Below are 14,402 nucleotides of genomic sequence, written 5' to 3' on the forward strand. Positions count from 1 at the left end.
GTCATTTTTAGCCCAGGCTATGATATGTGAAAGAGAGGGAAAAAAATCATAACTCAAAACTATTGATATGGAAGGCATTCTTTCTTTATTTTATATTTTCTTTTAATTTTATTGCATAATGATGATGGCGGAGACGATGATGATAATGATGTTGATAATAACTCTAATAATGATATTAATGATAATAATAAAGATTAATTGTAATAATGATAACAGTAATGATGATGATATGATATAAATTATTTCGTCAATCATATATTGTCAGAAGCCAGTCACACTCTCAATGTAAGGTAGGCCTATATCACTGTGCATTCAAGCATTCACATTTGTGATGAACATTTGAATTTTGTCATAATATGTTTTAAAGCATAAAAGAATAACAGCATTCCCATCTGAAAATTTATTTCACCCTGTCATTTTACTTATAGCAGTGTCAGTGTGGAAGTTTAAGGCGATTTCAGACTAGCCAAGATATATTGATCTTGGATCAACTTCTCTTCTTTTATGGGTTTTTTTCGTGCTTTAGCTAGGTCTACATCTTTTGGCTGTCTATTCTATTCCTTTTAACTAAACTGAAATGACCTAAAATTCCAGAAGCGCTTAAGACACCTAAATATAAAAAAAGAAGAAGAAAAGAGTTAGAAAATCGGCCTATGGCCTTTTTATTTTTTATTTACAGTTATTTTCTGTCATTTTTATGTTCCAAATCTCATAAAGAGCAATTTTACATTCGGCAACTGTTGTAAATACTAATAATAGGCCTTGGGCAGTGAAAATAGACAGCCTGTGATACTAAGCAAAAGTGAATTAGTCTTTTTTTTGTTACTATTGAAATAGTAAACAGGATTAAAGTTACTATTACAATAGAGTTTAACACGTTCGTATTAGTATAATATTTATGGCAAGAAAAGAGATGAAAAGTAAATTAAAGCTTTTTGTGATGTTTTACAAATTTTTAATTTTTAAAACTTTTTTTGTATAACACGTTTTTTTTCTGTCATATTATAATTATATTATTTGTCAGTGTATAAAACGAAAATAAAGAAATGACTGTGTTTATATGTTACTAATTAGCGGTAATCACCATACTCTAAGTGCTATAATTTTATTTTTTAATCTGATGATGAATTGATATACATTTGAGACAGGACAAAAATAAAAACAAAAGCCGTGAGCTTCAAAACTGTGCAATATCCACTTTAATGTGCTCAGGGTACTTAAAAAGTGGTCCTAAATTCCCTTAACATGTAGGGTGAGACATGAAGCTTGGAAGGTGATGTTACAATAGTTAAACTTTCCGATAGAAACAATGCTGTTTTCAGCCACATACTTATTTACACACAGCTATGGTGAGAAAACAGAGAGCCCAAAAAGCTCAGTTGGTAGAGCTCTCTCTCTCTCTCTCTCTCTCTCTCTCTCTCTCTCTCTCTCTCTCTCTCTCTCTCTCTCTCTCTCTCTCTCTCTCTCTCTCTCTCTCTCTCTCTTCACACACAAAGGGAGTGAGAATGAAATCAAGATTTTTCTCTGACCCCCTGTCCACCAAGCAGTGATTGGGTAGCTGGGTTTGTAAGATCTAATTGAAAGTACCTACTTTGCGATAGACTTGTGTCCAAACCAATAACAATTGTTATTTCTGTTCACGCTATAGAAACCGGGAAGGCTACTTTTTTATCTTGAGAAAAGTAATGAGCCTTTTTCAAGGCATCAACTTGACTCACTAGTCCGAGGCAGAATGTTATATCACAAGACCACAAAGCAACACATTAGACAAGACATGTTATGGGATAGTACCGAATGTGGACAAAAACGTCACTACTTTACATGGGACCTCCTTATATCCGTCTCTGAAAGGCTGTGAAAACTATGTGCAAATACCTTTCCCAATAGCATTGTAACAAGGTGTCTAACTGGGGCAGAGACAGAAAGGTTCTGAAAGGATTCAAATATACCCTACCACATGACTGCTTCTACAAGCCTGACATGCATGTATAACAATGATATAACTACTTCTATGTCAACCTGGTATTATGTGAACCATGCATACGGGTGTGACTTTGCAAAGTTTTGTAAGTGGAGAAGCTAAAAATAACATCTAAGCACCAACTTTCATGTGCTATTCATGTAGGACCTTCACTTTTTGAGTTTTCTACGGGTTTGGGACCATTAAGTTCTTGGATGAAGTTGCGTAGTTTGTCTACCATGTCAAGTTTTTCAGTGTTTGTCATGGATCATGTGTCACATTTCGATGACCCATCCTCATCTTCTTTATCTAGGCGTTGTCTTTTGTGTGACCGAATGGAATCCTGTGGTTCCTGAGATGTCAATTCACCGCTGATGGGTATATTGTTGTCCATTGTTACGAATTGATCGAATGCTTTGGCTGAAAAGTTGTGTGGAATGGGAACAGAACCATTGATTTCATATGGCTGTTGGTTGTCACTCCAATCAATCTGAAGCGATTAAGCAGAGCGGTTAAATAGAAAAAAATTGGAGCGGTTAAATAGAAAAAAAATTCTGTTTTTCGGGAATGTGTAGCAAGTGGAGTGTGCCATTAAGCTGAGTGAACTATATTATTGTTATTGTTGTTGTTATTATTATCATCATCTAAGACATAGCAGAGAAACGGAAATTTCAAGATATTAAAAAAAAAGTATAAGAAATTTGTGATTTTGTTGGAATTAGAACTTGACATTTGACTTCATTCAACTCGGAGATTTAGCTATATTAGGTAATGGATACGCAAGAAGAATACCAAATTATTCAATTATGCAATAAAGTTATCTAGAATATAAATAAAGAAAAATTGCAAAGCTTGGTTTGAAAAAAAAACATTAATTAAAATTCTCGATGGACATTTTGCAAAGTCAACCCAGTCCACGGTATGTTGTTATAGTCAAAGGGAACAAAGTTATATATTATAAATTTGTTCTTTTTCAGCCCAATAAACAACAATCACTTTCCTCGGTGAAATCATTTGATCGGAGTCAAAAGGCTTTGAAGTTATTTACATTTATAGCAAATAATATTTGTCTTGTCAAATGCTTTAGAGATTAGAGCTTCTTGTTCGATTGTTTATTTTTGTATTTTACTCAACTTCCAGTGGTATTTCATTTGAAACAACATTTTTATACAACTTGATATTGTCACTTGTATGTTTAGCTGGCATGGACTAATACGTTATCTATGTATTGGCCGATCACGTGTTTGACTCGAAAATAGTACAGTTCCCTTGCTCCTTGAACGCCCGACCATTTTCACAAATAATTATTCAAATTCAAGGGAAAGAAACCAGTAAGAATTGTATGCATACTATTCAATTATACTGTGTTATTTCCCATGTATTTCGTCCGGCTATCGTAAGCAGACAATGATCGTTTGTTGTTTTTTTTTTTCGGTTAAAACCAAGAAGTATCAACGTTGGAGTTAAAGAGTGTGCGATGTTAAAGACCCCGCCCCTGCTCCTGACTTTGGATACCCATAAGGACCAAAATGTAAGACTGGGGATAGGATTTAACCGCTGTTTGGCGTAGTATTGAAATCTGTAATGAAAGGTGATTGTATCTTTGTATATATGCCACATTTCTTTTTTGTTGTTGTTGTTGTTTTTTGTTTGTTTTTTTTAAGTGCTTTTTTTTCGGGGTTTTTTTTCAAATTTACAAAAATTACTAAGGTGTCCATTAGCAATTTACATTAAATGTACGGTAATTATTATTTATATCAATAAAATGTATTTGAATGAATAAAAGTGATCAATATAAGATATTATGTTTTGACAGGATTTTTCTTTTTCATGTTGTCCGTATTTAAACTTAGACTTGAAATATTATTCCATGTGACATGATTCTTCTAGTGATGTCTTTTCAATAAAGCCTCGGCCATGTTTTTTTTAGGCTCTCGAATACCAAAATACATTTGGATATATGAGTGAGGGTCCTGGATATTTTTTTGTGGGGAGGGGACATCATTTGCTGTGTCTTCTATTCTCTCTCTCTCTCTCTCTCTCTCTCTCTCTCTCTTTCTCTCTCTCTCTCTCTCAATCTCTCTCTCTCTTTCTCTCTCTCTCTCTCAATCTCTCTCTCTCTTTCTCTCTCTCTCTCTCTCTCTCTCTCTCTCTCTCTCTCTCTTTCTCTCTCTCTCTCTCAATCTCTCTCTCTCTCAATCTCTCTCTCTCTCTTTCTCTCTCTCTCTCTCATTCTCTCTCCCTCTCTCTCTCTCTCTCTCTCTCTCTCTCTCTCTCTCTCTTTTATCTCATCTATTCTTATCATGTCCATCCAGCTTTGTGGGTTTTGCCGAGGACTTGTTTTAAAGCATAATATATCTTTTTCTTCTTTCTGTTGGTCTTTTTTTATGTCACATCCACGTAAGTTCAGTGGTTGCATAAAATTATTTGATGCTTTGTAAATAAATAGCCTAACTGCTTCCATGTTGACCTTCTGATGGTACTCGTTGTCTTTGTGTTAGAAACGTGCAAGACTTCATGGCTATGATTAGTGGATGATACTGTGAGATGGACAGCAAGCACGCCGGAGATGAGACTCGTTTGGAATGGAAATTTGGTTAGAACTGGATATGTGAAGTCCTTTTGACGTAATGAAGCATTCTGATGCGCATTTAGTACATATATGACCCATCATCTCAAGACGTTATTAAATTGGAGCGAACCAGATGCTTGAAATTGAATTTTAAACGTTACTTATAGCATTTGTGTCGAAATAAATGTCTTATTTGAGGAAAGTGCGTTTTGTTTCCTAAACTCCGAAACTCTTACGGAAGTGTGACCACTTTGACTGTGAACTCTATTACCTTTACCTGGTTCATCCCGACATAATATCAGACTGACGTGATGACCCACGTATTATATATACTTTAAATTGAAAAATGGACACTGGTCATGTTTAGAATTTGTTTTTTCAGTTCCAGACAAAATGAATGTCATTTTTCAACAACGTATAGATTTGCAAAACCACTAAAGATTAGATAGAAGTCCACTTTTGAACTATTTAGTTCCTTAACATGTATTTATTTATTATTATCCATTTTAAAAGTAATTGTTTACGATATCGGCAACGCAGTTGAACTGTTTTAGAATGCCCTGTATAGGGCCGAGGCATATTTGACAGGATAACGAATACTTATTTTAACTAACTAGACTTGAAATACATTTTACTATTTGTCTTTGTACTAAGACTACAAGCCATGAAATATACCTAAGAAAAGCAGAATTTTCAATTTCACTTCACGTCAATAAATAATATATGCAATTAATAATTACATCCCAATCAGCCTGTTCAGAGAGTTAGAATTTCCACACATTTTGGTCTCAGTGATGCAATGAATCGCTTAGAAACATGGTGTACTTAAATTGTCTGTGGTTTAAAAATCTAAACTACACAGGGAACAACTTTTATCACCTTTTAATCTATGCGTTTCTTCTAGGCAAGTTTGGTATTAGGGTCTCTCATTACTAATAGCGCTCCAAACAACAAGCACTGTACGTTGACTGTTGTCGACTGACGCTCCAATGTTTCCTATGTGATTATAGAAGATTGCCATCGGCCGTGCTAATCAACTCTGTCTTGATTGTCCATGACCACCGTTCTGAGAAAAAATAAAGCGAAAGGGATCTATGATTATCTTATCGTGGAAATGAGGCTTAAAGAGTTAACTATTTTACATAAATATATAGCATGAGACAAACGTTTTTGGGCGAGGAATTTCCCCTTGCCTATTTGGAGGTTTCTTTTTAAATTTAGATTCAAGATCGATGTTAATTTCTATAATGGAGATTAAATTGGATTCCCAAAGCGCATTATCGCTAAATGTGAACTAGTTTGAAACCATGTAGACTTCTATTCATATTTTCAATAACATGGCTTTAATATTTTTTCTCTTCTGATTGTTCTTGTAATGCTCAAAATTCATGTCACCATTTTATAAAAATGCAAAATGCGTGACTAGAAAAAAAATGTCACTTTTCCTCAAGTCATTTCTTTATGTAATAAGAAACAATGTGAAACAAGTCCTAATACAGTTCGCATAACTTTGGTAGTCTTTAATAGAGTTTGTAAAGTATTTAGGGGCCCGAGGTTGGTAATAATCATTATATATTAGAAAAGGTAAGAATGAGAATGGGTGTGGTTTAAACAATAATTTTTTGAGAGAAAGAGAAAGATATATATATATATATATATATATATATATATATATATATATATATATATATATATATATATAGAGAGAGAGAGAGAGAGAGAGAGAGAGTGTGTGTGTGAGAGAGAGAGAGAGGGGGGGGAGAGGTAGATAGAGTTTGATTAATATTTGTTTTTTTCTCATGCTCATACGATAGTAATGTTTATTTATTCATTGAGCATGACACGAACATCCTTCGCATTCCAAATGGCCAGTTTACCTCATTTGCTATGTAATTATTTCCCAGGTGTAAAAAAATGATGCCATTTCGTTTGACAACAAGAAGTGTGAGGGGGAGATGTTTGCCATCGCCATTTATTTTCACTGACAAGCTGGCGGCTAACTTCCTGCCTGCCAAGTATACCGGTCTGAAAAAGACTTCTGATAAAGAGAAATATTTAGGCCTACAAATTGGAAAGTGATTTATATACCTCTAAATGTGTTACCAAAGGTTTTTTTTCACCTTGTCCATTTCATTTATCTTCGATAGTGATTATGATGATGATGACCATGCTGATTGATGATAATAACTTAAATAAAGTATTTTGATATCGTTTTGAAAATCCTTTACTTTCTATTCACATTGTTTATTCTTTTACAAGTTTCTGTTCATGCCATCCTTGCTTGTTGACTTTTCCATGGTTTCTTATTTTCATAAACTAGATAAATTTTTAGCATAATTTCCTTTAAATGCCTGTTGTGCCTGTTCTAACAATTATTTTTTATTACATGGTAGTCAGTAGATACTAATTTTCACATCCTCTCCCTGGGTGGGGATCCTGACCTCCCATAGCGGGCAGGGAGGTACACACTGTGTCTTCTATCCCCTTATATCTGTTTTCCAACATGCTTTCTGTCTTTGTCTTGGAATGAGATTACTTTGTTTTTTTCCTGGCCCTGGTCGGAGTCCTGGCTGGGAGGGAAACAGTCAAATGCATAGTTATTGTTTTGGGAGATGATATTTTTTCCTTGTAAATCATCTCTCTGTTATGTATTAGTATATTTGTTATTTTTTAATGTATAATGTAAGCATTTGAGTGTGTTCCTCTTTGTTGGATTTTGTTCTTGTGTCCGAATGAGACTTATAGGTGATCTCAAACTAAGTACATTGGTGATATGCTCTTGTAATCTACATCTGATCCCTATTTGTTCCCAGTTCCCCTATGTCTTACTTTCTCTTGGATGCTTCAATTGTAATTCTAGAACTTTTTACTATCCCGTTTTCTTCCTTTTTTCTGGCGCTGATATAACCTAAATGTGTTGCAAGCGCCGTAAAACCCTTAAAAACAAAAAGCAAACAATAACAAACATCCTCTCCTTCTGTGTTCAAAATGCTTGAGAAGGTTCAGGAAATCCCTATCAATTATCAAGAATGGTTATGTTATCATGTCGCTTGACACTGTTTTAATTGTGAATTTATTGTAACAGCAAAATTAAATGCAGACTTACAAGTATAAATAGTTGAGTTGAAAACTTGAAAATTCCCCAGCGTCCGTTCTCCCTCATTTTTCTTCCTCTTTCTTTTTCGTTTATTGTCTCTTCTTTTTTTTAAAAAAAAGAGATTTTAACATTATGAAGCTTAGAGTATTCACGTTATCTCTTATAGTCAATTGGTGGAACTTCAATTCTTTTAGAAGTTAAAATATTGTGACATAAATCATACTGCAATATTAGACTGCCGTACTCTGAAGAAACACATCTTAGAATTTTGGAGGGAAATCCGTAAATAAAAATAAATATACAGGCTTATGAATTTGCGACAGGCAGCTCTGCTTTCAAAAATGCAATAAGCTCTTATTGGTACCTTCCCCTTCACGCCATTTAAACTGAGATTAACGCCGGCTTTCTATTTGACTTCTTTTGATGTCTCCATTCATTTACATCTAATACTGTTGTCATAAGGGTATTATGGCCTTCAAGTCTTGCTCCTACATCATGATTATTATTATTATTATTATTATTATTATTATTATTATTATTATTATTATTATTGTTATTATTATTATTATTATTATTATTATTATTATTATTATTATTATTATTATTATTATTATTATGAATAATAATAATAATAATAATAATAATAATAATAATAATAATAATAATAATAATAATAATAATAATAATAATAATAATAATAATAATAATAATAATAATAATAATAATAAAATAAAGTTCCCTTTATTCATCCCATAGGGGAAATTTTTCTCTAGGGTCTACTCCAAGGGAAGACAGGAATAACCAGGCGTCAGCCGCAGTGCAGCGCCGCAAATTGAGCTAGGGCGCGTGACTTGCTCAAGGCCACACAGTGCAGCGGCGGGTGATCGAACTCGGTACCTTCCGGGTACGAGGCAAAGACCGTACCGCTGAGCCACGCTGCCCCCTGATTATTATTATTATTATTATTATTGTTATTATTATTATTATTATTATTATTATTATTATTATTATTATTATTATTATTATTATTATTATTATTATTATTATTATTATTATCAATCCCAATGACTGTTAACGGCCATAGGTGGAACCTGTTTACGCAGATAATCAATGCATCAACATTATTTTTTGAAAAAAAAAAATGTCTACATTTTTACACGGTTTCCATCATGCTCAATTCGATTCTAAATATACACGATGATTAATTTTATACCACATCTTGAATGCTGACTCTCTTTAATCCATGTCAGCCAAAATTGTTGACATTCCAAATTTTTGATAATCCATATCTAGTTTCTTGAAGCCAGCAGATGACCTGAAAAGTCGTTCCATCGTGCAATGTAACATTGTGTTTGTAATTTCAGTTGTCATTTGGTGACCCCCACACACACACAACAGAAAAAATTAATGCTCACAAACCGATGTAGGTCGGATATGTTACAGGTCTGATATCCGAACCCACTCATGGGCCTAGTTTAACATTGTTGTAGTGGACAATATATTGCGTCATTTTGAACGATTTCCATTCAAACAATGAGCCCATAAGGAATTGGGTTATCAGACCTGCGAATAAGTGCACATCGTCACAAACTTAAAAAGCAAGTCCTTTGGGCTGGCAGGCATCTACTCTAGGTGGTGTGGGATGGTGCAAAGAATGGGAATAATTGTTTTGTTTGTTAAGGTGCACATTTCTAATTCACGCAAAAGAAGGTAAGTGCCCTAATCGTCAATGCAGAAAAGATGGACGAGTTATAGTATGTGATCGGAAATAAAGACCAGTGCTTTTCTACAATATCTTGATTTACAAATTACTTAAAATACTTACAAGAAGTAAAATACCACACAAAAAAAAACCAACAAATCTTGAGTATTTGTATATCCACAAAGCGTACTCAAAGCGCTTTGCAGGGGGTCACAAACAACAGTCATGCACCTGGGTCCAATTTATGTAAGCGGACTAGATTTAGTTATCTACTAGTCTAGTATATGACTTGCTAGTCTTAAGCCTAAGCGAAGTAAGTGACGTAAACATCGAGTTTTATGAACGTTTTCTAGTCTGATTAGCTAGAATCTTGCCTAGAAGTGGGCATTTTAAGAACGGTGATTAATTCAGCTATTTTGTGCTGGTAACATCAAGCTCTGATGCTTACAAGTACAATTCAATTCTATGACGATCTATCGAGTCAGTGAAAACTCTTCTACCTAATGTACCCGGTGTTAATTGCCTTGCTTTAGAAAATAAAACAAGCCCAGCAGTACTAGATGCGGGCTTCGAATCCGAATCCGACCTAGTCGCACATTTTGACCTAAAATCAGAGATCAATAATTCACAGATGGGACGTCTCGTATTTCCTTGAAAATTTCAGGGACTACAGATTTTCATTTCAATCATGTAACGAGTCGAATAAAATCTAATAAATAGATAGAATAAAATTAAAAATGATAATTTTGTTATAAGACTAAGACTTTAGCAATGCGCGTAGCGAAATTGATTCTGTCAATATGACAGAAATCGTAATTACAATATGCTTCTATGGAAAGAATTTAACTTTTAAAAAACGCACAAGAAAAAAAGACTGATGCAAACAAATACATGCGGGTGGTTAAATTTATAACTGCATGAAAACGATGGTTAACTGTGTCAAAATCTTTAAGACATTAAATTCATTAAAGTGTTGACAGGAGGCTAAGGAAAAAATCCCATTAAAATCAGGAAAGAAGCACACAACATGCAGTTTGAAGACTTTCAAAATTTATTGCTCATCACATTTGTTTATAAACATCTTATCATGCACAACAATTTATGTTCATGAAAAACATAATAAATAATCTTATGATATGTATGGAAACATCCACTCTCATATTAATGAGGTGAACGAGGGGACATAAAAATAACATAGTCGCACTTTACATTCGATGGCAAGATTCGATTATAGATTATAAAAGAACACAATTATACTGAATGTTATGGTTGTTTTTATAATCCTTTTTGACATATCCTTTTGTGATATATTATGTCTTCCCTGATTATTTTTAACAATCAGATTAGACTTTATGAGTCGCCTTGTTTTGTATAGTTTTTGTTTGAAATTTGGAAACTGTATCAGGCACGGGTGTTTTTTGGAGGGAAATGGGGGAGGGGGGGGGGGGGGGGGTTAAATTTGAATACGTAACTAAACTAAATTGCTGTTTTATAGAGGAAAATCCTGGAAAACCCGTCAGTAAAAGTAACATTTGTATGGAGCGTTATGACATAAGCTCAATTAAACCTATATTATATTATCTTAGTATGTAAATTCTTCTGTCTTAAAATGTTCTTCAACAGAAGAATTTGGAAGACATTGTGGATTTATCAGGACCTTAACCATTATTGTTCAAATATTCCACTGGAGACTTATATATAAGATATTTTCTATGGATTAGTCATTAAAAACATGTCAATTTTTACAGGCCAAAAATCTTTAATTTGAGTACCATTTGGGGACGTGTATATACGTTTTAAAAATTACAAATATCAACAAGTCAGAAAAAAACGAACAAACCAATAAGAACACAAAAATTAAAAGACGACATCAGAAAGTCCAATTGTATGTGGCCGCATCATCAATTGTAATCCATAGCCTCAAACCGTTAATATGTCGGGGTGGATTAGATACTAAAAGTTTGCTATCGTAGTAAAAATTGTAAGACTTGGGTTAGGTTTTTATGTTTTGTTGAGGGGAATGAATATAATTTTTTAATGTGAAAAACTAGAATTTCACACTACTACTACTACTAGCCATTTAAAGTTGAAAAATCTCTAATTTTATATCCAGTTTGCACTAAAATAATACCGTTTTGACGAGATCGATCACAATTACGTTGTTTAGATAAGTATAATATACATTCATGAAAGAACATCAGTGTAATAAAATTGAACTTTACTGCTACACCGAGATGATTTTGAAATTGAGTTGATAAAATTCCGGTTATTTGTTTTTACGTTTCTGATTCATTGTTTGAAAAGTTAAAGGACCACGAGTTAAAGACATGATTAATTCTATTTTGTTCCAACATGTAATACAAAATTGCAATAGTATCGGTTAATCCCATTTTTAGTGAAGTCAAACATTGCCAACATTAACTTAAAATTTTTACATTCTATATGTCTATACCTCAATCTCTAACCACCTTGAATCTATATTGTGACAAGAAAAATATACACCCTGGTAAAATAATAGGCGCATCCTGTAAAACGCTGCAACGCGGTCAATTTAATTGATAAAATAACCAAATTGAAATTTACTGGCTACACATTTTAAAAAATCCATAAATTATATGTATGCGTGAAAATTGGAATTCGCAACTCAGGGAATGGGTGCATAAATTTCCAGCAAAATAAAGGAAGGTATTCTCAAATTGGCATTTTAAACCATAGATATGTTTTTTACTCTCAAGTTTCAATGATGTAGTCCTAAAATAAGAAAGTAATTGGAAATTTTCATGTTGCGCATTTTAATGCCATGCAGTTCTGATTTGGCTTGCTTGAAGTGTAAAATCAAAAATCGAAATTACTGCTCTGTACTGTTACTGTATTATACTTATAATACTCACATTTATACATTCATTTCAACAATTAGGACCAGAGTTTATTAATTTGCTCTTAATGCGGTGTGGTGAAGCAAAGTGCTGCTCATTATGTACGCCATTGTCTGCTGGTCATTTTTATGAATAGTCTTAAAATTGTCAAAGTGTTGGTACACTGCAAGGAATAATTTTTTAATGCCAACTAAATCTGTTCATGACACAACCGGGTTTTGCTAATCAATTTGAATGATCACAACATACTTTGCTGGTTTCATTTTAAGAAAATAATGCAAACAACCCCAATAATAGTCAACCCAAATTTAATGAAGTTGTTTTTTAAAGAAATATGTGGCCCGCGGTCAAAAATTATGTCATATGTCGGAATGAATCAATCCCCTAAAAGGGATTTTAGAATTGAATTGATCAGAAAAACGAGCATTTTTGCAATGTAAGAAATGGGTTTTAATCTCAACCATAACGAAGAGATATAAACTCAAAGTTTCATATTTATTTGAGGCTACAAATTCATTTTCTGCACCTCGTTCATCCTAAAATATTACCTTTTTGGGACGGTGGGTTTTCACAGTTTAACTGCCTTTTACAAAAATATGAGAAAAAGAGTATGAGTCAGATATGGGCTAAATGGATGGAATAGCAAAATCACAATTCTGTCACAAATCCACGAAGCCCCCCAAATATCACAATAGTGTTCGAGTACTCAAGTCAATATTTCATATGAAAACAATTAAGTACTTACGTCCAAAATAAGAATGTTCTCTTTTATAAAATGACAAAAGACGTATGAACTTGACGTCTCATTGGACAATTACTGTTCACGAAATATGGGGTCAATCTCACTGTGTCGTTATTTAAACAACTGTAGACTTTTATATCTTATAAACTTACAATTTCATAATCCGGCAGTTTTCACAAAGAATCGTAAAATTATTTGTTTGTGGGTGTAATTTAGCAATTAATCATTAAATAATAAATCCAGTAAAATATTGTTTAATTTGTTAATACTATTCCAATGCAAGGGTTACTGATTGGATAGGATGAAACGTTTCACCGTCATTTCTGCGATATACTTGGGGGGGGGGGGGGGGGGGAATGATGGTTTGATTTCGTCTCAGACCTGGCACTTCTAAGTAAAAAAATCTCAGGTTTAACACTTTTTGACAAGGGGGGGGGTTCTCATCAAATTCTATGGGTATGATATGAGGTGAAGGGTTTCTAACAAAATTTTAATAAAACGAACGTGTACGTGATAAAGAGGTGTGTCGCACTGTCGTACTCTGAACAAAAAACAGCTCAACTCTTATTTAACATTTTGGTCAGAAAACTCGTCCTTGAAATACCGATTGACTAAAATGACCCTCATCTTGTCAATAACTCCCAAATTTGGGACTTCCGCGAAGGACCGGATCTGGACGTTTTAGGCAAGATGAAGGGCGTTTTAATATATAGATATGTGAAGGACGAGTTTTCTGGCTAAAACGTTAAAATGAGTAGGGTTTTTTTTTTCAGAATATGGTAGCCACAGATGATGCATCTGCCAACAAATGCCAATGAAATCTCATTTTACAGCAATAAACATGCATCTTAAACATCTCACTCAACAAGCCACAAAATGTCACTCAACGCCTTATCAAACTTCAAACATGTTCGGCCAAAGTTCATCTTCGTGCATTCATTCATTGGTTTTTATTACTATGAAATATGAAAGAACATAAAAAGACATTTCAAAGAAGTAATTTAGTCTCATTCTTATTGAAGGAAATAGTAATGTCAAATATATTCTCCCATATGACACTTTTTAAAATTAAGGACATCCAAGCGTTTAAAAAAAATTAATACTCTAATAGTTAAAAATGATTCTTTGCGCTGTTTTCATGGTACATAGAAAGATAGATATTTTTTCAACAAATTCCACATAAATATGTCTTTTATGTATTTTTAAAATTACAATATTTCACTCAAGGACACAAATTTTAAAAGATATTTTAACAAATGCAGCCCAATTTGTTCAAAGGTAAAATAGGAGCACAGAAACACTTAGAGAAGAGGGAGGGAGGGGGGGGGGGGGAGAAAAATTGCTTTAAATGTTTTTAAAATAGTCAGTGTTGTTGTTTTTTTAATTCTGATGTTTAAAAAAATAATTAAGGTCTCATAAAACAAACTTCTAGATATTGAAGAAACAATTATAC

At 33.4% G+C, this 14,402-nt stretch overlaps 1 protein-coding gene across 9 annotated transcripts in view; it reads right to left on the reverse strand.

Moving 5' to 3' along the window:
* Positions 1-4,319: 4,319 nt before the first annotated feature.
* LOC144965141 (uncharacterized) overlaps positions 4,320-14,402 on the reverse strand; it is a 77,997-nt gene continuing 67,914 nt past the window's right edge. For all 9 annotated transcript variants that reach the window (XM_078900122.1, XM_078900125.1, XM_078900120.1 and 6 more), the window contains exon 4: positions 4,320-5,598. In XM_078900122.1, coding sequence (XP_078756248.1) covers positions 5,566-5,598 — 33 coding nt within the window. In that variant the 3' untranslated portion in view covers positions 4,320-5,565. The remainder of the gene's footprint in view (positions 5,599-14,402) is intronic.

Source organism: Berghia stephanieae, chromosome 2 (assembly GCF_034508935.2).
Source record: "Berghia stephanieae isolate SIO BIC M18660-M18661 chromosome 2, UCSD_Bste_1.3, whole genome shotgun sequence".
In the NCBI taxonomy this organism is placed as follows: domain Eukaryota; kingdom Metazoa; phylum Mollusca; class Gastropoda; order Nudibranchia; family Aeolidiidae; genus Berghia; species Berghia stephanieae.